Source organism: Podarcis bocagei, assembly GCF_964188305.1.
Source record: "Podarcis bocagei genome assembly, chromosome: 13".
NCBI classification, from domain to species: Eukaryota; Metazoa; Chordata; class Lepidosauria; order Squamata; family Lacertidae; genus Podarcis; species Podarcis bocagei.
Genome location: NC_138138.1, coordinates 39,112,640 through 39,140,638, shown reverse-complemented (window position 1 = coordinate 39,140,638; position 27,999 = coordinate 39,112,640). Strand labels below are relative to the sequence as shown.

General features: G+C 47.7%; 1 protein-coding gene and 1 long non-coding RNA gene across 5 annotated transcripts; both read right to left on the bottom strand.

Moving 5' to 3' along the window:
* Positions 1–1,062: 1,062 nt before the first annotated feature.
* Positions 1,063–14,112, bottom strand: LOC308570811 (germ cell-specific gene 1-like protein). 4 transcript variants are annotated; one of them, XM_081165742.1, is made up of 6 exons: positions 13,834–14,112; positions 9,464–12,585; positions 8,778–8,825; positions 6,776–6,928; positions 4,622–4,733; positions 1,063–3,283 (listed from the first exon to the last, which is right to left on the bottom strand). In XM_081165742.1, the coding sequence occupies exons 2-6, from the start codon at positions 9,771–9,773 to the stop codon at positions 2,935–2,937; spliced, it is 972 nt and encodes a 323-aa protein (XP_081021868.1). In that variant the 5' UTR covers positions 9,774–12,585; positions 13,834–14,112; the 3' UTR covers positions 1,063–2,934. The 4 variants fall into 4 exon arrangements, with proteins under 4 accessions (XP_081021868.1, XP_081021869.1, XP_081021870.1 ...); XM_081165743.1 differs by having other exon boundaries at positions 9,464–11,528; XM_081165744.1 differs by having other exon boundaries at positions 9,464–11,528; positions 13,964–14,104.
* A 3,751-nt stretch (positions 14,113–17,863) lies between these two features.
* Positions 17,864–27,925, bottom strand: LOC308571967. The gene is made up of 2 exons (XR_014001622.1): positions 26,957–27,925; positions 17,864–18,279 (listed from the first exon to the last, which is right to left on the bottom strand). It is a non-coding gene; the product is annotated as an uncharacterized lncRNA (long non-coding RNA).
* Positions 27,926–27,999: the final 74 nt, after the last annotated feature.

Genomic DNA, 27,999 nt, shown 5'->3' with positions numbered 1-27,999 from the left:
TATTATTATTATTATTATTGTCATCATCATTGTGTTTATTATTATTTTTATTATATTTTATGGATGTTATTTTATTTTGAGCATCTTCCAAGTATTTATTGACCGGCTCCTCTCTCTTTCTTTATCTATCTCTCCCTCTCTCTTCTCCCTTTTTTGTAATAAAAAAGATTTTAAAAAAGATGGGGGGAAATAAATTTGAAATAAAAAAAATTAAATGGATAAAAACAAAAGAGCTGTGTTTTTAATATGAGAAATGATCTAAAACATATAATTCAATTGTCGCTCATATAACAACTACTGTTATTCAGACAAACAGCAAACGACGGTTTCCGAACCCGTCACTTTGGAGCTGCAATTGGGAGGGAAGCTGTGTCAAAGCAGAGCACCCAGCTACAATAGCACTTTACCTGCCGTGCCACCAGGGTTGTTTTCCTCAGCAAGCCTGGCAGTCGCAGAGCTTTGGGCTTCTAGGCTGAACTTCCAGCTGGCATCTAGTCAGCTCATCTTAAGGGCCAATTCCTGTCCCCAAAACCCCATAAAATTTGGAGCTTGCTCCTCACAGTCCACACCACACATTTCAAGTACTGTGCTATGTACCACAGGCATGGCTTCCCCCAAGGAATGCAGTGTGCTGCTGTTTGTTAAGGGAGCTGCAATTCCCAGAGAAGACCGATTATTAAACTACTCTGGGAATTGCAACTTTCTTCATTGGTGGAATAGTCCAGCAGCACAGGTTCCCCTCCCTCTGTGACACTTTATTTATTTATATTTATATTTATATTTATAATTTATATACCACCTTTAATCTTCCAAGCAGCTCGAGGTGGCGTACATGGTTCTCCGTTTCATCCTCACAACAACCCTGTGAGGTAGGCTAGGCTAAGAGGCAGTGACTGGCCCGTGAATTGAGCTTCATGGCTGAGCAGGGATTCGAACCATCGCCTCCCAAGTCTTCCTTCCCACCTTTGCCTCCGCTGGGCCTAGAAAGCTGGGCTGGATGCTTGATGAATTTACTCTCCCCTCTTCCCTCCAGCTTTATAAAACGAAGCAGACTGACACTGATTAATCCTTTAATTTATTTAATCAACCAGAAATTAACAACTCTGGATCTTCTCATTCCCCACACACGGGGAGATTATATGAAGCAAAGCCAATGAGATAAATCAGGAGAGCTGCAGACGGGTTTTGGGGGGAAAGCATGTGAGGTGCGGACAGTGTTGAGGGGCCATGGCTGCCATCAGGGGGGCCAGAGCTATGATGCTGAAGGAGCCCAGAGCCTTGAAAAGGAGCCATAACAGTTCAGTGCCTGGTTGAAATGGGCAATGTGAAAACAGGACAGGGCAAGACCTATTTTACTACTCAAACATATTGTACACGCCACATACATAAAGACACTTGGGCCTTGCTCGCTGACATCCCCTCAGGATGTTGGGGAGGCTATCAGAGTTGTTAGGGCGCTTTCACAACAGAGAAAGCTGGGGTTTAGTGTATACGTGTGCTCCACGCCTTGGTTATTGGGGAAAAGTCTGAAGTCTTTATGACACTAGCTCAAAAAGCCTCCTAACAGCAGTGAGAGAATAAGCCAGCTACATGCACCACAGAACAGGGAGCTGCAGGAGTTTCTGCTGACCCTAGGATTTGTAGATAGGAATATTTGATGGGAATGAAGGAGAGTGGGAATTTTCCCTCTCAAGAATGAAACAATAACTGAAGCAGCCCGGTATCTACCTTTGCAAAGTGCAAGCTGACTAATATACTAGTAACCTTGTTTATAGACAGGCCCTATGCAGGATTAGTGAGGAACAAGTCCAATATGCACCGCAAACAGCCTTGGATAAATAAATGGTTATATACAGCCCTTGGTGTCAACTGACAGTGGATACACACGATTCTACTGCAGCCGCAAGCAGAAGGCAATCCTATTGGTTTCTACTGACATAAGCAGGTGCCGCAGCACCTAAATAACAAGGCCGAAAGTTTGTCACAGTGGCTATTTCCTAACTAGCCACAGCCCTCACAGAACATGCCAGAAAGCATAAGAGGGCCTCGAAATTCAAGGAGTCACAGTGGGATTGGGCCAAGATCTCCTGCCAGACTCCCCACGAGCAACTGCAATGCACAATCTGAGAGGTATCCCCCATGATCTGTGGCCATATGCCAGAGGCATGTTGGCGTCTAAAGAAAAAAACCTCCGAACAGCATTAATGGAATAAAATCAGGACACACAACCCTCTGGGATTTTGTCATAGGGCAACGTGAGGCAGCCGCCTCAGGCAGCTAATTCTGAGAGGTAAAGAGCCAGGCCTCTTCGTGATCCCTGAAGTTGCCTTCCTCAGGTGCCGTGGCGGACGCTGCCCCTCAGTTTTTAAGAATGATTCAAATGCCAGTGTATTGGCGGGGACCATCTTGTCCTTTGCCTTAGAGGGAAAAATCTCATGGCCAGCTCTCTGTGTTGCCTTGCTGAACTGAAGGAGAGCTCCACAAGAATGCAATAATATCATTTCACGGCTTCCATTTATCCCTGCACAACGAATTCCTAATACATTTAGCCCTCTGGGTTTGACCTGCCCACCTCCCACTCTACCACCCCAAACTCAACACATGAGGCAGCTGCCTCCTCTTGCCTCCTGGTAGGGCTGCCAAAATAATAATAATGTCTTCCCTGCCCTACCCCCCAAAAAGTAACTGCTTGTACAGTTTGAAATGGGCCTGATCCATAGGTCTGCTCTCGCCCTTTTACCCAACCTAAAAGTCATGGCAACCTCAGAGAACCAATGTTTTCACGGGTTGTGAAATGGCCATAGGTTGCCTAAGCAGAGGGAAGGGCATATTTGTGATAGGACAAACGGTTGGACGGATGGGTGAGCAAATGGAAGAGAAGGGATGTGATGGTGGGAGGTCTTGTTCTCCACCCAACATCCTCTCTCTCTCTCTCTAGCATGGCTCCCCGTCATCCTCGTCACCAGCATCCCCACTGTGACCTCCTGCGAGCCCAGCATACCCTCCTGCGTAGGCCTTGCGCCCGCTGCAGGGAGCCATTGGGCCCGGAGGGCTAGGGGAGAAGTCTAGAGAGTCACTAACACTGAAGATATATTTATCCCAGAGGAAGCGTTCGAGGTCAGGGGCCAGAGCGGGCGAGCCGGGACCTCTGCTGCTCCCCATGGACGCCGTGTGCTTCTCAAAAATCCGCCGGCGGTACTTGAATTCCAGGATGGTCTTGGTGTAGGTATTGAGGGTCAGCACAGAGGCTGACATGCAAAGGGTGAACGAGAGCCAGGCCATGCTGTGGGAGAGAAATTGGGGGGGGGGTGCAAAGGGATGGGTCTCAAGGTCATTCTTGCACGGCCAAATCTATCCAGATCCCCCATGATAACTGACTTCTCAAAACTCCTTTTCCATGTATACACCGGTTCTGACACAATTCTTCACCCATTCATGTCATGCAGCCTTTCTCAACCTGTGGGTCCCCAGATGTTGTTGAACTACAACTCCCATCACCCCTAGCTAGCAAGGCCAGAGCTCAGGGATGATGGGAGTTGTAGTCCAACAACATCTGGGGACCCACAGGTTGAGAACCGCTGAAAGGTAAAGGCAAAAAAAGGTACCCGTTCATGTACCGCTCCTTCTGTTGGTGTCTAGATAGCTGGAAGAGGACCAGCCTAGATCAAACAATGAATGAGATGTTATGGGCTGCCGTCCCATAGTCAGTGTGTTCAGTGCTTCCGAACCCTCTCTTCTTCACCCTCACAGAAACCTTTTGACATCAACAATACAACCAACCAAATATGATGAGGTGTTGCCAAACCATGGGTTTTTGTTCCATAGGCTTCCTTTGCTTATGATGTCGGACACCAGATGGGGAAACAGAGGCTGAAAGGTTTGCTCCAAAGAGCTGAGCTAAAACAAAATTGGGGTGGGAGGAGGGAGTGTCAAACAAATGATTCGAATTCTCACATTTAGGGGTTTTAGCAGGGCAGGGGGAGGGGACAAAATGGAAATTGGGCACATTGCTACTATATAGCATGGGATGGTGTTATAAATAAGGGAGATTCAGCCTTGGATTCCATGCTGGGTGACCCCCCAAGCAGCTGCCATAAAAAATCTGAAAAATCTGAAAAATCCCAGAATGAAGAGGCAGAAGGAGCAGTATTACTACTGATTGGGGCATGTGTCATGTTGAGCCCCAAGTCCCAACCAGCAAGCCAGAAGTAGCAGAACTGCAAAATAACCCTAATATTAATGGAACCCTGAACCCAGCTTCTCAGGTCTAATGCTTTCAGTCACAATAATTTACTGTCCACTCATCCAGTAACTTCTTCCATCTTACATTTCTTCTCTTCCACCTTTGTCCATCATTCTGTCTCTCTTTCTCCCCTCTTTCCACTTCCTTATCCATATCCTCTCCTCCTTTCATCTTTGGACAGAGCAACAACTCTACTCTCAAATGCAAATGCCAGCATCCAAAGTGGCTGGATGAGAAAGGAAAGGGGGCTCCTGCACCTTTAAGCTACAGCTGCTGAAATTCCTGCTGCTATGCTTTAATTAAAGGTGTAGGAGCCCTGTCCTAGGTTGCATTTACCCTACCCACACCCCACTCCTCTCCCATGCTGGCTTTACTCACCCAAATGACCAGCCATAATACCATGTCTGAGGTCTCCAGTCTTTTGGTCCCAGGTTCACAGCCACCTGAAAGACGGTCATGTACATCATATGGGCTACCATGCCCAGGAGCCCTGTTGGGAAGGGGTGGTCAGAAAGATACTCAGAATATGCCCAGCCACAGTGCTCTTACTTCCCTTGGGTACCACTTTCTGAGGTCTGAGCAGGGGCGCCGACTTATAAAAAATATTGGGGGGGGGGCCATGCTGGTCAAGGAAGGCTCCCCTCCTCCAAAGCAGACCCGATCCAGGCGGCTCCATAAAGCTCCTGGAGAGAGGCGGGGGGGGCGCGGAGAGACAATGCCAAAACTCAGGGGGCTCCTTGAGCCAATTGCCAGAGATGAGCCCCGCAGGGGGAGGCAGGGTCCTCTATAGCCCACCCCAGCTGCCCTTCTTGTATCTACAGCCAGTTTGGCAGGGGGCGGTGGAAGGGTCTGGAAGGAGCGGGGACCACCGCGGAGCACACATACCGGGAGCTGGAGAGGCGAGGCCCAGCCGAGAAGGGGCCAGCCCGGAAGGCACAGCTTCACAGCCGAAGCTGTCCTCGGCTTGGGGAGCCGGAGAAGCTGTCGGGTCAGGGCCCTGGCGCAGGCCTAGCCGCTCCCGCGACGCCTCTTTGCTCCCGGGATCGGGGCCGCCAACTCAGCGCTGGAGCCGAGGGAGCCCCCAGGCAGGCCTGCGAGCAAAGGCAGAGCCGCCGGGCGGTGGCCGCTTCTGCAAGGCAGCCGAAGAAGCGGGGACCCCCTCCCCTCCCCGCGTCCCCCCCACTCGCTCCCCCCTCTGAAACTTTGTTAACACTTCCATGCTGAGCCTCTGACAATAGGGGCGGGCCGAGGGCACGACGCGGCTGGGCCCTCTGGACTTGCGCCCCCCCCGATGTTGCGCCCAGTGCGGCAAAGCATAATATAACTAATAATTTTCTTAAATTATTGGGGGGGCTCCGCCCCCCCCAAACGAATTTTTGAGGGGGCTCGGGCCCCCTCAGCCCCCATGGAGTTGGCGCCTATGGGTCTGAGCTAAATAGGAGCAGAGCCATGGCGGCTCAACAGAAAGCAAGTTTGACAGACTTGGGAGATTTCACTTACAAGTGTAAGGCTGTACATTTCAGAATCCTGGTGTCTGCTGCCTCGGGCAGTCACCACACTTTGCCTAATGGTAGGGCCGGCCAATCCCTGAAATGCTGTTTTCCTTTGCTTAGGAAATTGTGTCCTTGAGAATACACTCAAACTTGAGATTCCATCCCTACCTGAAAGCTTAACGTTGTACATTCTAGGGAAAGCTATACCAAGGCTTGATCCTGCTGAATGCATGAACTGACAGACATTTGTGGCCTGGCTTAGCTCATGGCTTCAGTATTTCACTGTATCGTTTGCCTCTAGCAATGGACACACACTATTGATCACATGCTGGGAAATGAGGCCAGCTACCTCGGATTACCCTTTACAAAGCTGGCAGAGTGCCCTGCTGGGCACCACACATGAATAAGAAATGTTGTGGTGGTTTTAATTTATATCCCATCCTTCCTCCCAAAAGAGCCCACGGTAGCAAACAGTCTTTCGGCCAGTGATCTCAGGGTTGCCAGGAAGCGTATCTTTCAGCTATCAAATGTTTGTATATACAGGAATGTTTTAAAATTCCTCCTGAAATTCAACAATGAGGGAGACAGACACAAACTCAACAATGGTGGTGGGCACCGCCACTGAGAAGGCCCTGTCATGGACAAGCATCAACCAGGCAGTGGCCAGTGCTTGCACCACCAAGCATGTGCAGTACCCTTTTTGGGGTGGGGTGGGGAAACGACACATGGGTATAAAGAAACTACAACAGTTTGGGGTTACAGGGTTTTGTTTTCATTTTTGGGGCCTGCCACCTGTTTCCCCACTCAAAATCACTCCCCAAATACTTTTCATTTAAAAAGAGAGACTTCCTTACACACATTTAGATATAATGTGAGCATGATACAGGAATGACTGGACTATGATTTCAAGTACTATATGGATGGGGTTAGGGTCAGTGGTGAAAGTCCATACAAAATGAGTGTTAGGTCTGAGTGCTGTGTGTGGATACCTAGTGGGAAGAGTAGCTGACTACCGGAGGCGCAGGGTAGATCGAGATACCTGAGAGAACGGTGATCACAGCCGCAAAAGCATTGATCTTGAGCCCATCAATGAAGTTGGCATAGTAGACGGCATCCAAACACATCAATAGGAACCCCACAGTCAACAGGATAATATAAAGGAATTCAGAGGCAACGGAGAGCCACAGCACCCCTGGAAAGTAACGTGGGTGGTGAGTGGGAGATTATAAACAAGCTATATGTCTCGCAGAGTCTGGGGAAGGGCCGTAGCTCAGTGGTAGAGCACCTGTTCCCCATGCAGAAGGTCCCAGGTTCAAGCCCCAGCATCTCCAGGTAGGGCGACTGCCAGTCAGGGTAGACAAAACTGGGCTAGACGGACCAGCAGCTTAACTCAGCATTAGGGCTTTCCTGCTTTTTCCAGGCACAGGCCTGGGCTTTAAAGCTCCATGTCAAAGCACTCTTGTTTTCGTCCTGGAGCTTTCCCTGTGAAAACCTGCTCAACGAACAGCAGCAGCATCCTAAATTCCTGTTTATAACACATGTTATGTTTTTAACATGTTGATAACACATGGCAAGCCTTGGGGATGGAGTTAACTCTACAATGAATCAGTTCATACATAATAAATAACTAAGGAGGAAAAAATAGTGCTCAGCCTCATTACTTGGTTCAGCAATAATGAGTATCACAGTGACCTGTTCTGTAGGCACATTTAAACTGCGGACTTCAATTGATTTCATAGTCGTTCCTTCTCCCCACTGAATCGTGGAAGCTGCAGTTTGGGGATAGAGGAAGATCTCTAACAGAACCCTCACCAACTAGATTCCCAAGATTGTTTGGTGTGGGGGACACATGGCGGTTGGTATAAAGCCAACTTTTGTAGCCGGGATGTAGAAGAGAAGAGAAACAAGAGGAACACAGAAATCTGCCTTATACGGAATCAGACTTGTTGGTCCATCCAGGCCAGTATTGTTTACAGATTGGCAGTAACTATGCAGGGCTTGCCAGCCCCACCTGGGGACACCAGGGATTGAACCTGTGGCATTCTGCTCCATGGATGCTCTACCACTGAGCTGTACTCCTTCCCTGTGAATTAAAGGGCTGTGGAACACTGCATATTAATTAGAAGTATGGTAAACGGAGAGCAGGGGTTGGGTTTCCTATTTGTCATTGAAATTAATGTAAAATATTCAACGCTGGAGTAAAACATTCATGCACAACAAATAGGTCCAATGCAAGCATTTAGCATTAAGCTCATATTCCAAAACTGCAAACTGGTTGCCAATATTGTAAGCTCTTTTAAAGATGTCATCCTTTGCTCCAGTACTGTAGGGTATGGTGAGAGTTATGCCCATGTCATTATGATGACCTAAGTGGCCCCTTGCCGTATCTGGAGTAGAGGATTGTTCAGCCTGAGTTATTAATTTCAATAACTTAATTAGCTCCCAGGCTTTAAATAACACTCCCGTGTCAAAGGTTCCATTTGTGATTTCCGAGTGTTTGTGAAACATACATCTAGCAGCGGGAAACAGATGCAATACTACATCATAATATTTTATAGGCATTATGGGATGCACATAATTTAAAATAAATAATAGGAGGTCCAGAGTGCTGACTACCAATGTGCAGAATGTTTCTGCCCTATACATTTCCACTATGGTGGTGGGGTTTTATTTGGGGGGTGTCAAATTTTATTACAAAAGCCAGTCATTTCCAGGAAGTGGGTAGCTCTGTGCTGTACATAAGTTTAGCCCTCTCCTCTTAGGGAAGGTTCAGAGCTGGCAGCCATCTCTGCTTCTTGTAGAAGCGAATTCCATAGTTTAACTATGCCCTGTGTAAAGAAACACTTCAGTTAAACTATGGCATCCGCTCCCACAAGAGGAGGCAGGAACGGCCACCATCTTGGACGTCTGGAGCAGACAGGACTCAGTCGGATGAGCCACTGGTATGTCTCAACATAAAACAGCATTATTAATTCTGCCATTTCCCGTTTCTGTTTGCACCCTTAAACAAGATGACCTGTTTTGCCCTCCCCAAAACTCACCTTTCTCTGACTCGGGGGGCAGCTCAATGAAGCTCCGGCACTTCTCCTCTAAAAGGGTTGAACAATGGAAGAAGACGCCGTCAGTTTATCCAAAGGCTGGTGCTGATTGCGACAATTATGTCATTCTTCTGTTGGTTAAGATTTCTGTCTCCCCTCGCAGCGAAAGATGGCTTCCCACAATTTACTCCCCATCCAGGCTTGGAACGCAATTGTCTTTTAAACTGCAAGTGGCTTCATTTGAGCCAGGATGCAGCCCCGGGACCCGAGGGCGGGGAGGTGAGTAGGACAAACCCAACTACATATGGGGTGGATTAGGAATCCAGATCTACACCACTATTTTAAAGCACATTTCCCCTACAAAGAATCCACAGAGCTACAGTGCCAAGTGTCATCAGCAAACTACAGTTCCCAGGATTCTTCAGGGGAAGCTGTGCGCTATAACTGCATGGTGTGCAGGCGGCCTGTTATGCATGACCACTGGCCCTAGATCACAAGAGGTGGGGACCTCATCTCATTCTGCTCCTCTGCTGCCCTTTGACAGCCACCTTCCACATCCCCACCACCAACACTCTTAACCTTTCCCTCTCTTGTCTGTCTAACAGGAGAGGGGTTTTGTAACCTAGCTGTCAAACTAATAACAGCCGTCATGGAATCTGCTCCGTCTGAGATGTCGGCTGGTTTCGTACCTCCGTGATGCTCCTCACACGAGAGCCAGAAGCCCGTGTGGAAATACCGGAAAGCGTACTTGTCTTCGCCCGTTTCCCAGATGTACTGGACGACGTGGGGGTCCATGGTCACGTTCCCATCCATCGTCTCGTTGCTGTTGATGGGCACGCAGTTCCCCTTCTTGACGGCCGAGAGGCAGGGGGGCTTAACCACCTTGTGGGTTCCCTCACACCAATAGCTGGTGCAGAAGGCCGAAACCGAAAAGCAGAGGGCCAAAGAGTTGAGGCCCAAGGAGAGCATTGAGCGGGACCTTCGGCTCAGTTTAATCATCGTCCCTGTTTTCCCAAGAGATGTGAGGATCTGTCTGTTTTGCTGCCCGAAGTCGCACCCAAATAATTCGAATTCGCTCACAATTCCCAGAAAACTATGTTCTACTGTTGGATAAATCTGCTGGTTACTTGTTTCAGTGGAGAGAAGCCAATTCTGAACAAACCTCCGTTTACAGAGAATGCCTCACTTTTGATCATGATTTTCTCCTCCTTATTCGTATGCTGTGGCCCATCCAATATGCCCACTATGAAGCAGTACACCACAAAATGGTGTAATCATAATTTGAACTCAGCCTGGGGTTCTGTTCTTATTAGGGACTAGTTACTTGAGGAGTGCTTAAGAGCCAGGCAGGTGCTGGCACCCAAGATACCTAAGGTCTCAGAAAGAAATTAGTTTGAACTAATGAACACAGAAGGAGATAGGCAGCATGATTCCTACCTAGACCTTCCAGATTTTGATTAATGATCTGTGTATAAAGTAATTATTAGCAGGTTGCCTAGTTTATGCTGAGTACTTTAAAAAGAACTTTAAAACACACACATACTTTCCCCCACTGCTAACCTTCCCCCTTTTTATAGCTATATTAATTAATTATTAACAACACCCATTCAAAGTCTTGTTAAAAAGCTGTTGTAGGCCATTGCCCTGATTAATCAATCTTCCAAATTAAAATCTTAAATCCCTTAAGGTTTGGTTTGGTTTTTTAAAGTGATGGGTTTGAAGTCAATGCAAAAAGTCTTTTAGAGTCCACAAAGAACTGCAAACCATCTCGGATTTCCCCCTCACATGTCCTTGAATAACAAAGTCTCTTCCAAACAGAGTGGAAATAGTCTAAACTTTAATCTAATTGCTGCAGTCTATATGCTGCACAGTAGCCCTTCTGAAATAGTTTTAAAGAGTGAAAACCTCCCCATTAGAGTTGGGGTGTCAAGAAATGTGGACGCCCAGCTTCCCCCTTTTCTAGCAGCTCAGAGGGGACTGTATAAACAACTCTACAGTTTGTCACGAGGCATGAAGTGATTTAAGGTTTGCCAGTTCTGCTTGTCTGCTAAGAGGGGAAAGCTCTGTGAGCTTTCAAAGGCCTCGTCCACCCCTCAAATTCAAGCCCCTGAGAAGGGGGAAAGGAGTGGAAAACCCAGCCTGCAACCCTGACTCCCCAAAATGACTTACTACTCGCAAGTTCCGTTGTCTCGAGCACCCCTCTTTTCCCTCTAGATTGGTACCCCCAGTGGTGTTTTTGGGAGTAGCCAGATTAAGGTGCAGTCTTCACAACCCACAATGGCCGTCACTTGTGGTGAAGAGGCAATGCTTAGAGTTCTAGGTTCTGCTCACTCAAAAATCCAACTAGCCCTCTGAAATGCCCCTTATTTTTCATTAAGATCACTCCTGTTAAGAGTTTCCTTCTGGCCCTCCAATTCTGTTAGAAACTGTCTTCGGATACGGCCTGTCTGTCTCTGCCCCCTATGCCCAGTCAGTCAGCTGTGTCCTTTTGGGATCAGACGGCTCCAAGGGCTTTTTGTTCGTCCTCCTTTAAGAATTATATTCTAATCCACTTTCCCTCAGGCACGAAGGAATCCAATCTCTTCCCTTCTGTCCTGACTCCATCGCAGCTTTCCTTCAAAAATATCCTCCAATTCACGCTTGCAAGTTTGCAGGGTGATTATTGTTCAAATACACACTACAATTGCAAGAAGACGCAAGTTTGCCATGCCGATTCTCTTCAGGGTCTTGAGATCTGCCTGGCCAAACAGTTGCCTGGAAAGGGATGATAAAAACCCAAAGTTTGTGCAAAGCTGAAGAATAACAGGCTGAGAAAAGAAAAGGAAGAGAGAAAAGGTTCTTTCTGGAGGTACTTTTGTCAAAGTTGTCTGGTGAATCTCAACCCCCGCGAAAGCAGCAGTGGGTTCAAATGGAACAGGGCCTTTCAGTCTGTCACTTGAGGGAGTTGAAAAAGTAGGTTCTGGGGAAAGCTCAAAATGCCATCCGGCAGCAACAGAAGGAGAGAGTGTCCACTTCAGTTCCAAATCACCCAAGTGGAAGAAAAGACCTGATGTTCAACATTTTGATCCTCTTTCTTCCCCCAGAATAGGCTGCCAAACTGATTCAAAAGAACATCGTTCATGAAGAAGGTTTCGCTGGCATAAGGTTGTTGTCCCGAGTCCTTCAGCTGACCTGGTGGCTGGAGATCAACCCCCAAACATCGGATTTGGGGCCCCACACTTGCACGGTCATTGGAGAGAAGGTCTGGAGTTCTTTCCTCAGCAAAGAGACAGCACCCAGCGCATGTCCACCCCAAAGGTTTCAAAGGAGCCAAGGACCCCTCTGCAGGCGAAGGAAAGTGCCGCTCCCAAGGGCGCAGTGTGCAGCTTGTGAGAAAATGCTCCCCAGATGCTGCTCAGGAGGGAAGAATCAGGAGGTGCTCTCCAATCCGGCTGTGCAGAGTAGAGAGGTGGCATAAGCAGTGTGATAAATGAGCAAGCGGCGGAGAGCTCCGGCACCCTCCAGCGCGGCACCGTCCCCAGGGGATAGGAATCAGGCGGAGAAGTGCGGTGGCGGCTGATTAAAAAACCTCTTCATTAGTGCCAAGGGGGCACCAGTGCCAAGTGGTGGGGATTAGCATCTAATAAAGGGGGAGGGCAGGGGGGAGGGAGGGGGAGCATCTCTGCTTTGGTCTTCCCTTTCTGCAATCGCCCGGCTGCCAGGAGGAGAGGATGAGAAATTGGATGCGGAGATGAAGGAGCAGCTGGGGTCAGAGGGGATGGAGTGGACACGGAGGCAGAGAGAGACAAAGAGGCTGGAAGGCTGACAAGGGCTTGTTGGAGGGGAGAGAGGGGAACGGACGCCAAGAGGAAGGCAAATTGTATGGAGATGGAGGGGGGATAATGGGGCAGAGATCGATCAACACTGGAAGACGTGCACGTTAATGGGTGGATTGATTGATGTCACGCACACACACACACACACACACAGAGAGAGAGAGAGAGAGAGAGAGAGAGAGAGAGAGAGAGAGAGATCATTATTTCGGAAGTGAAATATTCCACCACCACCACAAAATCTGGATCTTCAGCACTTGTATGTGTGTATTAATGTATGTAAACAAACAAAACAAATATTGTGGGCAGATGGTACCAAAGAAATGCAAAAAAAGTTCATAGTTGTAGCTTTTCATTAATTTGCTTTTCACTGTCATATTTCACTCCACAGAAAATATCTATTAGCACGGAAGGATTGTGGGCGTGGAGAGGAAGTTGTGGAAGGGTAGAGAAAGACTGGCCAGTGGACAGACAAAGAAATGCTTTATGTTACAGGTGGGTGTAGACGCCGTCTGTCTATATATGAGACAGAAAGGGGTGTGGATTAGTGAATAGACAGGCAGGAGATATGGCAATCCCGTGGAAAAGGGAAGAGAGAAAGAGAATTTCAGTCTGCCCAGCACATTCTATTTCCCCCTTTGCATGTACAATTCCTGTGCGTCTTTGTGCCCTGTGTGGCCCCATCCTGCTGTGTCACCCTGCCCCGGGTTCACAGTCTTTCTATTTGGGACCCTGTGTCTCTTGGGATTAACTCCCAGCTGGCAATAAGGAGATTTTTTGTGTGTCCCTTTCATTAAGAGCAACGCAGAGAATCAAACCACTTGCACCACAGCCGGCACGGACTTAAAACACAGCAAAGTAATTAGGACACAGAGGATCTAGCAGGATGGGCTGGGAGCCAGAACTCCAGTCTCCAGGGTTCTCAGAGAGAGGGGAGGGTACGCCTGCTGAAATAACAGCAGAAAACAAGCAAAAAACAGGGGTGTGTGGGCTGAGGGCTCCCAAGGTTGTGGTGGGAATAGAATCTAGTCCCAGGATTAGAAGAGGCAGCAATTGGATGACCAGACGGACACCTCTGTATCTTTAATGGTGCTGTGTGAAGAAGGCGTTTCTGTGCATGTAGCAAGCCTGAGAAACATCTGCAGCGTAAAAAAGCTGCCTTCTAAGAAGCCAGACCATCTACTGTCCAGATACCGCCTGCACTAACTGGCAGCCCCCTCCCCCCAGTGTTTCAGATAGGCATCTACCTGGAGACACTGCGGACTGGACCAGCGACATTCTGCCTACAAAGCATGCACTCTGTTATGGCCGCTGGAGACTGGTCCATTAGGGTAACTGGAGCACTGGTCCCCCTCCCCAAGTCAGCCACCAACTTACAACCAGTCCAGAGCGTAGCACCTGACTCTTAGCTTCCTTCTCTTTAGTGTTGCCCTGGTATGGGCCTATAGGAAGGAGGGTGGGGACAAAAATAGCTGGTTCCCCTTGTCATTGGCTCTAGCTCCCTCTACTGGTTGTCTCCTTGCCTTTCACCCTACCAGTCTCATTGGTTATGACCCTTCCCTGCATGAATTCCCTTTTTTATACAGCTATTTGAAGTTCCTTTGGATTCCTGGGTTGTTGTTGTTTTGAGAGGGAGTTTAAGAGAATAAGGAGAAGCTGGGGGCCAGGAGGACCCTCAAGTTCTCAGGCACCTTATAATTATCGCAGGAAAAGACACTTCCTAACTGTGAACACCAGTGTCTAATGACATTACTAGTTGTGATTTATGGGTCACTCTTCTTCTTCTTCTTCTTGGGCTTTTTGGGGTTCAGCAAGGAGGGAACTGTAGGCATGACCTGCAGAAGCAAACAGTTTTGGAGACAGGTGCCACATGATGGGGGAAGCCCACCGAATGCCCCACCAGCAGCTTCAGCCTCTCCCCTTTGGAAGGCACAAGTAGTAATCATCTACTATATGTATTTTGGAAAGTTGGTTGTCAGTTCTCTATGCACCTAGGCACATCTTAAGAGACCATAACCAAATCTGGCATGATGGTTGCTGAGATCAATGTCATGGACCAGGGACCCCCAAACTAAGGCCTGGGGGCCGGATAAGGCCCGAGGGACACGTTTATCTGGCCCTCGGCAACCCCCGCCGCCTGCTCTTACCGGCACTGCTCTGTGCAGCTGCCCACTTCCGGGTCGGAGGAGCACCGCAAATAGCTTGTGCGCATGCGCAAGCATTATTTCCGGTGCACATCCGGGTTGGGGGAGGCCCATGCCCATGCACACAAGCTATTTCCGGTGCTCCTCTGACCTGGAAGTGTGCCGGAAATAGCATGTGCGCATGCGTATGGGCACGCACTCCCCTGCCCTCTGGCCCGCCACACAATCAGTGCTGGAGACACCGGCCTGAGGCACGGAAAGTTTGCTGCCCCCTGTCATGGACTGACTGGATGCAGAGGAGTGGGGGGAGGCACCAGCTGAGGAACCCCCATGAGAAGAAGGCTCTGTGCCAGCGGATTGGTGGTGGGTCTCGATGCGCGGTCAGAGGGAGCAGACTGGGAGAAGGAGATGTCAGAACTCGGAAGCTGAAGAGGTAACAGGGTTTCGTGGGCAGGAAGAGGCTGTGGCAGAGAGCAGTTCAGAAACAGAGGCGGGTCAGGAGGCGGAGTGCAGGCAGGCTGCTGAAGAAGTCAGGGAATCTTCCTGCTCCTTCTGTGACCAGCTTCTCCCCACCTCTGTTCTCCCAGAACACAGAGGAATGAAGAGGGCAGGGCAAAGAGAGACAAGTCAACAGAGCCTTAGGCTGCTGGGGAAGGAATCTGGGGAGGAGGCTTAGAGAGCGGTGTCTTTTGTGGTTTTGTATCTCGATTTTATTCTGTGTACTGCCCTGAGACCCCTGAGTATATAAATTCAATAAATAATAATAATAATAAGGTGGGGACCTTCAGTTCTCACAACTACCTCATTGGGGCAACACCTACTGCGAAGAGTCGTTTCTTTGAATAAAGAGTCAGCTTCTCTGACACTGGGTGTTTTATTGCTGACTTGCTCCTGACAATCAAGGCATAGGTCTGGATACAACTGGATGCCATTTTGAATCAAGACAGCAGGCTGAACCTTTCGAAATAGCACTTATTTCAGCCACTGCTTTCACAGCGCTGATTTTTGGATTATTAGAATTCCCAAGCAACTTTGGGTATGAGGCTCCTAATCCCTAATAAATTGTTTCAAGGACAGAGGCATGTATGCTCTGGATTTAATGTTATGGAGGGGGAAGAGAGACCCTCTTCAGCTGGTGATGTGCATTACTTCAAAATGTGCTTAGCCGACCCAGTTGTACTAGGGGGCCTTTCTGCTCCCTCTGCTGCGTGAGGGTCCCGCCCTGATGGTGCTACTCATATGTGATGGAGAGGGAGATCAAGGAGCTATTCATATAGGGATTCATTTCTTTGCTGCTGTAATGCAGCTGGCTCTCGGGTACTGAGGGCCCGGCTGCTTCCAATGGGAGATTCCTCAGACTTTGAACAACTGCTTGTCAATAAAGTTCAAATAGACATCTACACCAGACATTTAAAGCACATTGCATCCCCCAAAAAGAACCCTGGGAATTGTAGTTTACCCACCACAGGACTATAATCCCCAGCACCCATAACAAACTACGGTTCTCAAGCTTATTTGAGGGAAGCTTTAAATTTGTGCTTTCTGTACGGTATGGATGTGGTTAGAGTGTCAGAGTAGGACTTTAGCACCCCAGCTTGAAATCCCCACTCAGTCATGAAGCTTTGGACATGCCACTGTCTCTCATCCTAACCTACCTTGCAAAGTTGTTGTAATGATAAAAAAGTGGGGGGGCAGAATGATTTCTGCTGTATTGAGTTCCTTGGAAAAGGGGGTAGATGATAGAGATAGATAGATAGATAGATAGATAGATAGATAGATAGATAGATAGATTAGATTAGACAGACAGACAGACAGACAGACAGACAGACACCCACCCACCCATGAATCCCCTCCACAATAAATTTAGTAATTGTGAACACCACAAATAAGCCCTCTTTAGTAAAAGGATACAGGGACGCGGGTGGCGCTGTGGGTAAAACCTCAGCGCCTAGGACTTGCCGATCGCATGGTCGGCGGTTCGAATCCCCGCGGCGGGGTGCGCTCCCGTCGTTCAGTCCCAGCGCCTGCCAACCTAGCAGTTCGAAAGCACCCCTAAGTGCAAGTAGATAAATAGGAACCGCTTACCAGCGGGAAGGCAAACGGCATTCCGTGTGCTGCGCTGGCTCGCCAGATGCAGCTTGTCACGCTGGCCACGTGACCCGGAAGTGTCTGCGGACAGCGCTGGCTCCCGGCCTCTAGAGTGAGATGAGCGCACAACCCTAGAGTCTGTCAAGACTGGCCCGTACGGGCAGGGGTACCTTTACCTTTCACCTTTAGTAAAAGGATATGCATCTTCATTTCTGTCTTGCTTTATCTCAGTCATATGGTCAAGTGCCAGAATTATCCCCAGTGCAACCTGAAGCTGCTTTCGGTGTCTGTTCTGTAAGGATGCTTCCAGACAGCTTCCATGGAGCATTCCTCTCCATCGGTTTGCATGGAAAGCTGCCTGTTTATTGAGCGTTCATTCTGAATTGTTTGTCGGCAGGTCCTACCACGTTGCATCAGGAAATCTGGCCCATTTTCACACCCAGTTGCTTATCATAAAAAATAAAATAAAAAAATCCAATGTGACAGAGAGGGAAGTATTTTCGTTCCAAATCAACTTGAACTGTGCTAACCTGAAATTGCCCAAATGTGATTGCCCTCCTCGTGAAAGAAAAAAGCAACGTCTGGTGGGGCGTCTTCTACAGAATTCCCCTTTAAATAGCAAATCCTGAGAGTTAGCCGGGATGGGGGAAATGATGCATTAAAATATAATTGCCAAGCAATCTACAATCTAAGCCCCAGGCTTAGAAACTGCAAGAAATCAAGGACTCCAACTCCTTTCTAATGACCCCCCCTCCCCGTTAGCTCCTTTTGGGCAAAAACTGAGTCGATGTATCCAAAGCATTTTGATCAAGACTCAAGCCTGCACTTATTGATAATATCCACTGAAACATCTTAAACTTACTATTCAAAGTACCCTTCATAGGCCCCCACCCCCCATCACTTAGGGCTGTTTAGCAACCACTGAGCTTTTGCGTACAGCCATTCAGTTACCTGTTCACAGACATTAAGTTGTCCATTGATGATGATGATGATGATGATGATGATGATGATAATAATAATAATAATAATAATAATAATAATAATAATAATAATAATACTTTTATTATTTATACCCTGCCCACCTGGCTGGGCTAGAAGCAATCCAGAATCAACAGGCAAGATTAGCACAAATAAAATTTGTACCCCAAACCCTCTTGTGCAGGAGCCAAAGTCCAAGAAAAGGTCAGATAGCATGATCTCCCTTCTAGAAGGTGGGAAAGGAAGCTCCGAGAAACATCAGAGCTCCCCCTGCAGAGGCAGAGGAGCATTGTGCACAGATGCGCACGCACCAATGTTGTTGTTTTCAGCTCATGACTTTTGACAACATCGCCATCAAGAGCATAGCAGCAAGGAGCCACCAGGAAGGCTCAGGAAGGCGGGGAGCAGCCGTGTTTCGCCAGTGGGCATCTGGGCGGCAAGGCAGGTGCTCACGGAGAAGGTGTTCAGCCGTTGAATGAGAACCTGAAGGAAATGACATGTTGTGAAATTAACCATTCTTCAGGCATGCACAACACACACACATACCATTAAGCTGTTTTTCTTTATTACTACTTCAAGGGCTGAGGCATCAGAAAGAGGTTATGGAGCTGACAGACCCTCCAAGTGTCCCTATTTCCCAGGGACATCCCTGATTTAGAGAAGCCGTCCCAGTTTCTGATCTGATCTCAGAATGCCCCGATTTTCCTTAGGATGTCCCTATTTTCATTGGAGAAATGTATGGAGTTATCTGCCCCCCCCCCGAGCCATCTGAAGGCAATCCTGTATAGGGAAGTTTTTTTAAAAAAATGTTTACTGTTTTATTATGTTTTTATATATGTTGGAATATATATCACTCTCCAGACTGCTGGGGCAGCCCAGTAAGATGTGTGGGGTATAAATAGTAAAATTATCATTGTGGAACAGGACGTCCCTATTTTCACCAGAGAAATGTTGGAGGGTATGAGCTGACTGAGATCAAACTATGTTTGGCCCAGGTCTTTAAGACATCACTTCAGAATATCCAGCTTCTGTGGATGAGATCTGAATGGTCTTCAGTTTGGAAAAGTGCATTTCTGGCATTGGAGTACAAAGCGTTTTGCTTGCCACATTCCCATTCTCTGTGCATCTCCTTCCTTCCTCAACAACTGGGACTCAGATCTTTTCTTTCTTTTTGATCATTTATTTTAGCATACTTTAAAAAAGAAGAGAAAAGGCAAATACCAAATAACTGGACAATTATATACAATTCCAGGCTGTAAGGATAATGGCATACCTCACAGATATTTTAAGGGAATTCTATATCCGATCTATCCTTCAAATGATATTTTATACTTTTAAATTATGCTTTTATACTTTTAAATAATGATTTCAAAGATATGAGGAACACTGCTACATTTTTAATACTACCAGCTGAGTCACGAACAGATTTGACTAAGAAGAACATAACTATTAATATTAAAGCCGCTCGCTTGTTTGATACTTAACATTTAATTTCCTTGGCGTTTCTTGTGGCTAATGGTGAACTGAACTAGATACAGTCACTCAATTGCTAATAAGGCATAACAAATAAATTATTTTTAAGCATTTTAATAGCACCCTTCCATTGTATTCCCAGGATGGTTCATAAAAAGTAAAATATAACTAAAGATGATAAGCTAAAAGGCCACAAAATAATCATAAAACAGTAAACAGGATTGAGGAAAACAGTCTCAGGAAAATAAAAAATGTATGTCTGGGGCTGAAAGGAGCAAGTGGGCTTCTGCAGGGAGTGTATTCCACAACTGGGGCACCATCACAAAGAAGCCCCTCACAGGAAGCCCTCTGTCGAACAGTTTAACGTCAAATTGGGCCTGGAAATAGACTAGGAGCAGTGTTGTGGGCATAACATTGTACTTAATATGAAAACAATGCCTAGTTAGTAAAGTTGCATCTGCATTCTGCACCAAGTGTAGATTCTGAACAACCTTCAATGGCAGCCCAATGTACAGTAGTCTAGACGGGAGATTACCAGCACATGGCCAGGCTATCTCTGTTTACATGCAGTTGCAGCTGTGGATCAATAAGAACAACACAATGAAGGCTAGCCCATGGGGGTGGATGGGGCCCCGCTCCACCAAACTCAGTCTGCTCACAGCCAGCCCCCAAGCCCTGCCTGCCAGCTCCCTCTTCCTTGGTCTCAGTCTTGCACTCACTAGTAGGACTCAGCAAGGAAGAGGATGGGGCAGGACTACAACTTGTTGATTTTGCCTGTCATTGGCTCTCTGGCGCCACCTACTGTTGGGCCTCCCACCCAACCAGTTCCATTGTGCACCAGCCCCCTGTGCTGTGAACACCACTCCCTTGGGAAGACCAATAGCGTGCCCACACACTCCTCCTCTCTGCATCTGGGTTTAGCTTCAGTTTGTTGGCCCTCGTCCAACCCATTACTAGAGCCAAGGACTGATTTACAGTACCCACACACTGCGACCTAATGTATATGGATCACTCAAACATCAACAACATGGAAAATATTTGAGAGCACAGATTTTCATATAGATTGCTCTTATTCAATAAAGAGTAAATTGCTTTCCAATCAGCCAGGAAAGGCATCGTAGCTTGGTCATTACCTAGTCTTAATCATAGCAGTTGACAGGAGCTGCATTCTGATATTTATACATTGGGTTGCCTTTATGATCACATGCAGCAACACTCTCCCCAACGGGAACATTTTGAGGATTTCAAAATCACCGTAAACACTGGAGTTATTAAAACCTGCTGTCAACAAAGGTGAGGCCCTTTGGATAGTTGCAGCAGCCAGGTGAACCCACTTCCTAGTGAGCAAAATCAGTGCTGTTAATTATGAGCACAGTTAGCAGAGCTTCCATCTCAAGGTCACCCCAGTTCTGCAACAAATCTTTTTTTTAAAAAAGCATATTAATTAGCATATATATCGCCTTACTTCGCATAGTTTATTCATCATCGGCTCAGCATGGGATCTAAACACAGCACATACAGTAGTTGTTGCTTTCTTGCCACTATTAAAATGTTCTGTTTGAAGAAGCACATTTCTGATATTCCCCCCAAATGTGGCACACTTAAGTGGACCAAATATTTCTGCTTGTCACAAGGAGCATGCACATGTCCTCTTGACCACAAGATATCGCAGTCTGCCCCCACTGTACCAGCTTCCGATCTTTCACCAGAAACTGCTCAGTGTTTTCCAAGCTCTTCCACATACCGATAAGGACTAGTAACTTGCTTTGCATGCAACTAACAGAGAGCTACTACAAATCTACCTATACTGAAAAGAATGGGATCGGATAAAAGAGGAGATGATGGCGCTGGGAACACAGGTTGGAATAGAGGAGTGTTGGTGCTGCCAGGAAAGGGAGGGGTCACGATCCAGATTTGGGGGGGTCTCACCCTGCGATCGGTTCCATACGAAGAGCCTGAGTTCACTTAGGGCTTCCGTGAGATTCTGGATCTTGCCCTGGAGCTGGGTGTTCTCGCTCTGCAGCTCCTCAATGGCCTCATGCAGTTCAAACGGGAGCCCCCCACCCCAGAGAAGGGGCGGCAGCAGCAGCAGCCAGAGCATCAAGGCCATCTGCACCCCCTCCAACAACCTCGCACTGTGCGGCCGGTGCTCAGCGCAACCTCGCTTCCTTCCCAATCGATCAGCCCGCCTGGGCAATCAATAGCTTGTTAATTACCCCGTCCTCCCTGAACCAAACTCTCTCTCCCTCTCTCTTAAAATAAAAATAAAAACGTGCGCAATCCCAGCCCTGAAGTCTCAAGAGGACCACAGATGAATTCAGATCCGATATCAAAGGGTGAAGCTGAGTGGTCCTGCCTGCTAGCCCACCAGATCCCCCAAAGTTTGATCAACTGCATTCATTTACTGGGGAAACTTCCTGTCCCCCAGTCAGGCCAATGCAACTGGGGCCACATTCACACGACGGTAGAAGCAGCTGACAGCCACATTTTTTTAAATAGAACGACAAATTGGTAGGGATTGAGGGGGTCACAAAAAAACTATTGGGGAGCTAAATGCAGCCCATAGGCATGTTACCCCTTTTTTTAAGCTGTGTGCCTCTCCACAAGTCAGGATCAATCTGTCAGGCAGGAGCCAGCAGTAAATCACACCAGGCCAGTTGGAGTTAACTCTTTATTAGCAAGAACATGATCTGCACAGACTTGGCTGAGTGACAAACCTAATGAGCACAGCAGCTCATCCCTGATAGGTCTTGCCCCATGGATCAGTTGCTGAGACTGAAGGTCCCTGCCTCCCGACATCCGTCTAAGTCCCCTCCTCTCCAGGGCTTTCCCCAAGCAATCAGAGACTGTGTCTGCATGCAGCCAACCTCTCCTCCACTCTTTTCATGCCTCTCCTGGTTCTGGGAGATGGTGGGGGGGACTTGCTCCATGACTCTTCACCAGCCTGAATCATCTCTGCCTCTTGGCCTCCCTTCTCTCCTGCTTCAGCTTCTGTCTCTGATTCTAGACCTCTCTGCCACAGACTCTCCCAGCTCGCTAAGCCCTGGTACCTCTTCAGCTTCTGACACCTCTTCCCAGTCCTCCCTCTGACTACTCATGGTTGTCCCACCACCACTCCCTGGGCTCTGAACCTTCTTCCCTTGGTGGATCCCCAGATGGTTCACCCCAGCATCCCTCTGTGACTAACCAGTCCATGAAACCACCTATGCTCAACCTATACTTTTGTAAATAAACAAGGGCCATCGAGTCCAACCCCCTGCCAAGCAGGAAACACCATCAGAGCACTCCTGACATATGGTTGTCAAGCCTCTGCTTAAAGACCTCCAAAGAAGGAGACTCCACCACACTCCTTGGCAGCAAATTCCACTGTCAAACAGCTCTTACTGTCAGGAAGTTCTTCCTAATGTTTAGGTGGAATCTTCTTTCTTGAAGTTTGGATCCATTGCTCCGTGTCCGCTTCTCTGGAGCAGCAGAAAACCACCTTTCTCCCTCCTCTATATGACATCCTTTTACAGTGGTTCCCCACAAGACGAGTGCCTCGCAAGACGAAAAACCCACTAGATGAAAGGGTTTTCCGTTTTTCAATGCGCTTCGCAAGACGAATTTCCCTATGGGCTTGCTTCGCAAGACGAAAACGTCTTGCGAGTCTTGCAATTTTTTTCACTTCCCCCCCCTTTTTTCTAAGCCTCTAAGCCGCTAATAGCCTTTTAGTCGCTAATCCGCTAAGCCTTTAATAGCCGCTAAACCGCTAATAGCGCTAATCCGCTAATAGGGTTGCTTCGCAAGACGAAAAAACTGCTAGACGAAGAGAATCGCGGAACGGATTATTTTCGTCTTGCGAGGCACCACTGTATATATTTGAACATGGCGATCATATCACCCCTTAACCTCCTCTTCTCCAGGCTAAACATGCCCAGCTCCCTTAGCCATTCCTCATAAGGCATCGTTTCCAGGCCTTTGGCCATTTTGGTTGCCCTCCTCTGGACACGTTCCAATTTGTCAGTGTCCTTCTTGAACTGTGGTGCCCAGAACTGGACACAGTACTCCAGGTGAGGTCTGACCAGAGCAGAATACAGTGGCACTATTACTTCCCTTGATCTAGATGCTATACTCCTATCGATGCAGCCCAGAATTGCATTGGCTTTTTTAGCTGACGTGTCACACTGTTGGCTCATGTCAAGTTTGTGGTCAACCAAGACTCCTAGATCCTTTTCACATGTACTGCTCTCAAGCCAGGTGTCACCCATCTTGTATTTGTGCCTCTCATTTTTTTTTGCCCAACTGCAATACTTTACATTTCTCCCTGTTAAAGTTCATCTTGTTTGTTTTGGCCCAGTTCTCTAATCTGTCAAGGTCGTTTTGAAGTGTGATCCTGTCCTCTGGGGTGTTAGCCACCCGTCCCAGTTTGGTGTCATCTGCAAATTTGATCAGGATGCCCTTGAGTCCATCATCCAAGTCATTGATAAAGATGTTGAATAAGACCGGGCCCAAGACAGAACCCTGTGGCACCCCACTAGTCACTCTTCTCCAGGATGAAGAGGAACCATTGATGAGCACCCTTTGGGTTCGGTCAGTCAGCCAATTACAAATCCACTGAGTGGTAGCATAGTCAAGTCCGCATTTTACCAGCTTCTTTACAAGAATATCATGGGGCACCTTGTCGAATGCCTTGCTGAAATCAAGGTAGGCTACATCCACTGCGTTCCCTACATCCACTGTGTTCCCTAAACGTTTTATGTTTTATCATGTTTTTAATATTCTGTTGGGAGCCGCCCAGAGTGGCTGGGGATCCCAGCCAGATGGGTAGGGTATGAATAACAAAAATAACAATAATTACAGCCACCACATCACCAGGCATACTGGAAGGGTCAAATGGTCCTCTGTCCCTGTGATGCTGTGGTGGCTTGCCAGCACAAAGGATGAATTGATTGATGGGGTAGTGGTTGGATACAGGGCTTTCAAGCATTTCGGCTGGGAGCTCTGCTGAGGTTAATTCCAAAATCATTTACTTAGTGAATTATATTCCGTCTTTCCTCCGAGTTCAAGACATGGTTCTCTTCCTCCCCATTTTATCCACAGAACAATCCTGTTCTGGTTAGGCTGAGAGATTTTGCCTGGACCAAGGTCACCCTGTGAAATTCATGGCCGAGTGGGGATTTGAACTCTGGTCTCTTAGGTGCTAGTCTAAGCTCTCTAACTTCTACATCATGCTGGCTGAGAGATGCTGAGCTGAGTGCAATGACTAGGGAATGTCTCTGCACCCTTGGATACCCTGGGCAGAGTCTTATACCTCCAGAGCCCACCACTCTGCCTGCTGCCAGTTTGGCCCATGCACACACACACACACACACACACACACACACACACAACCCTCTGCCATTCTCCTTCCCTCCAGGATCTGCTAAGCCACAGCTGGACTGGCAGGGCAGAAGGCAGAGAGGGCAGAAGTAGGTGGAGCCACTCTGGGAGGCACTGGGAATAAGGAGCAGGAAGCTGACAGATAGGACTACCACCTAGCATGGATGCAAGTCAGAAGACAGGCAGGTGGGGGCCCATCAATGGCAAGCGAGGTTGGTGAGGCAGTGCCCCATTATCCCTAACGGGCAGCCGTCTACCATGAAGTCTCCTATCTGCTTGCCTGCTTACCCATGGGCCAGCTGCAGAGCTTCCCTTGTGGCAGAGGGCACAGAGCCAGCTTCTAGGTTCCCCTTGCCAGTCTTGGTCCCTGTCAGGACCTGTCCCAAAGGTGCAGCAAATAAGCAATTTGCACAGCAAGGATTGCAGAAGAAAGTGTGAAATTAGTTTCTAGGGGGCGAGGGGGATTTATTTTGTTTTAAAATAAAAATCGCAGCATGAAGTGGTTGCATGAGAGGAGAAAATAAATAGAAAACAGAGGAGGAGGGTGTGAGACCGCAAGGAAGCACACAGAGAGTCATTGGGAGGTGTGAAAGATTACGCAGAGAGAGAGAGATAAAAGAAGTCACAAGGTGGCATAAAAGAAGCAAGGGGAGAACATCTCCATGGCAGGACAAAAGTCACAAGAGGCAGGAAAATAAATCAGAGAGTTCTGGGGGGGGAAACAAAGCGGGGGGGGGTGTTGCAAAGTGAGCTGGGGGGGGGTAACCAGTCACTTCTAAGGTGTATGGAGGGATGGAAATATCCTATTATAGGCTGTTGCTGCTGCTTCATTCTCAGAGAATAAGAGATACAGCAATGAGTTAACAGGTTGGAGCAGAACCTTAAGTCAACTAATGAAGAACATATTGCTGTTTATTTGCTTGCGCTTCAAACATTTATTTATTGCATTTCTAATCCCACCTTTTTCTCCAAGGAGCTCAATTGCCATATGTGGGGCACATGGTTTTCCCCCTCCTCATTTAATCCCCACCACAACCCTGTGGGGTAGGTTAGGCTGAGTGGCAGTGACCGGCCCAAAGTCGCCCAATGAGCTTCATGGCCAAGTAGGTATTTGAACCCTGGTCTCCCAGGTCCTAGTCTAACACTCTAACCACTACACCACATTGGCTCTCATTTCCTGTCCTGGATAGTGTGGCATTTGTTGGGCCCTGGGGCTAAGCCTTTGCTAAAAACCTGGGTGATCACACACACAAAAGTCATCAGACTGCTTGCGACTGGGGGCCACGGCAGAGAAGGCCCTCCACTGGTTGCCATCAGATCAACCAAGAGGGCTTCATCCTGAGGTTTCAGAAGCCAGAATAGTGCAGGTGTTACCTCAGGTAACCAGGTCCTAAATTGTTCAGGGCTTTATAAGTCAGCGAACAGAACCTTTAAAGTAGAGTTTGGATTTATGCTGATTTTTTGTTTGTTTGTTCTATTGTCCCAGTTTTCAGTGGATTGGGGGTTTTTTATGCACAGCTGCTTAGAAATATAACTATTTAAGTGGTATATAAATGTCTTAAATAAATAAATTGGCAGACCATGTTGCTCCATTGACAGAAGTGTTTCTTGATTACAAGGAAGCTGTTCTGTTAACAACCTAAATGGCAGAGTTTTGCACGAGTGGCTGTTACGTTTTCTTAATATTGATGTGGTCAATGGTGCTACTCAGAGGTATGTCTTTGTAATTATAACCTGCATGGCAGCACATCTGTGAGCTCTTAACAATTCAACACACCTGTAGTATCTTAACAATTTAACTAATTAGCAGGGAGGTGTTTATCTGCTGCACCGAATGCAGCAATGTGATAGGGTAATTGATTCTTTTGAAATCTGTATTTAAATTGACCAAATGCTTTGTATGGTACTGGCTGGTGTAGAGTGGTGAGTTGTAGCTGTTTGATTATTATTTAAAATAAAATAAGCAAATATATTGCAGGCAAGTTTTTATTACATCACCCCAGTCGCTGCGCAAACTCGGTTGGTGAAGGAAGTAAACAGCAGCAACTTCTGAGTCAACCTTAAGGCAGCCTTACACAGTGCACAACCCAGGAGTCAAATCTTGAGATTAACCAACACATGGGTCACTGTCATCAAGCCATCCCAGTCCAGGTGATGGCTGTATCTCACACACCAGCCTGAGCTGGAAAAGGAATGCAATGAGCCACTGCAGAAACTTCTTGAACCATTCATTGACAACAATGGCTCAATAAGCACCCCCTCCGCCCAATACTACACATCTGTCCAGAATGAGTAAACTGCCCAATTCCCCAACCTGGGAACTGCCTACCCAAAGGGCTTTCCATCTTCTGGGATTCAGCGTCAACTCATGCATTCAGCTCAGTGTGTGCACTTTCTCTTGCTGAGATGGTGGGTGCCTCAGGCTCAAGAAATATGATGCTTTTTATCAAAACACAACCTGTCTTCTTCATGCACGTTGCTTTTCAAAAGATAAAAGAGGAGAGGTCCTCCCAGCAAGGAGTCTGCAATACAAAATTCATCACAGGTAAGACAACAGAAGAAAAGGGGGCAAGCAGAAGTAGGGAATAAAAGAGGGTCCTTTGTGTTATTTCAGGTACATGTAGTTAAGCTTAGTTACGGTTACTAGGGTATGTGCAAAAATATACACACCCCAACCCATTTTGTCACTTCACATCTGATCCACGGAAAGATGATGCCGCAATACATTTGTTAATCTCCTGATGTGCCGCAAGTCTCTATTTTGTCCCAATTTGTGTTTATTAAGCTATGGTGTGTGTGTGTGTGTGTGTGTGTGTGTGTGTGTGTTTTAAATCCCCTTCCCACTCACACTTTTTACGTCACTTTGTAGTTTTGTATATCTAAAAAGTGGTACATGAATGCTTAAAACAAATGGAGCGGCACAGGCGTCCCTCAACATTCAATTCAGGGTTTTTTCTCTCTCTCTCCCTCTTTCCCCCACCACGCTAGTGTAGAATGCGCAAAAGTGAGTCAGGCTCTCGCCACCCTCCGCTAGAGGCAGCAGCCGCTGAACTGAGCCGCCCGAGCAGAGCCCCCGAAAGGCTCCGGCTTTCCAATTGGCTCCGGCTTCTCGCTCGATCGTCCACTGCCGCCTTCTCGGAACGCTCCTGACGTCATGCAGAACCGCCCGAAGGAAAACCCGAACGGTTCCGAGCTGCTGCCGAGCTCTTCCGAAGCCCTCCTCATAGGAACGTCGCCATTTCCCGAAAGCTTCGCGAAAGGCCCCCGGAAGGCTGCCGTTCAAAGCTGAAAGGCAATGATGGTGCCGCTCTATCCCTCGACATCTCTGTGGCGAAACCGCTCTTTCCCCCCCCCCTCTATAGCTTTACAGTC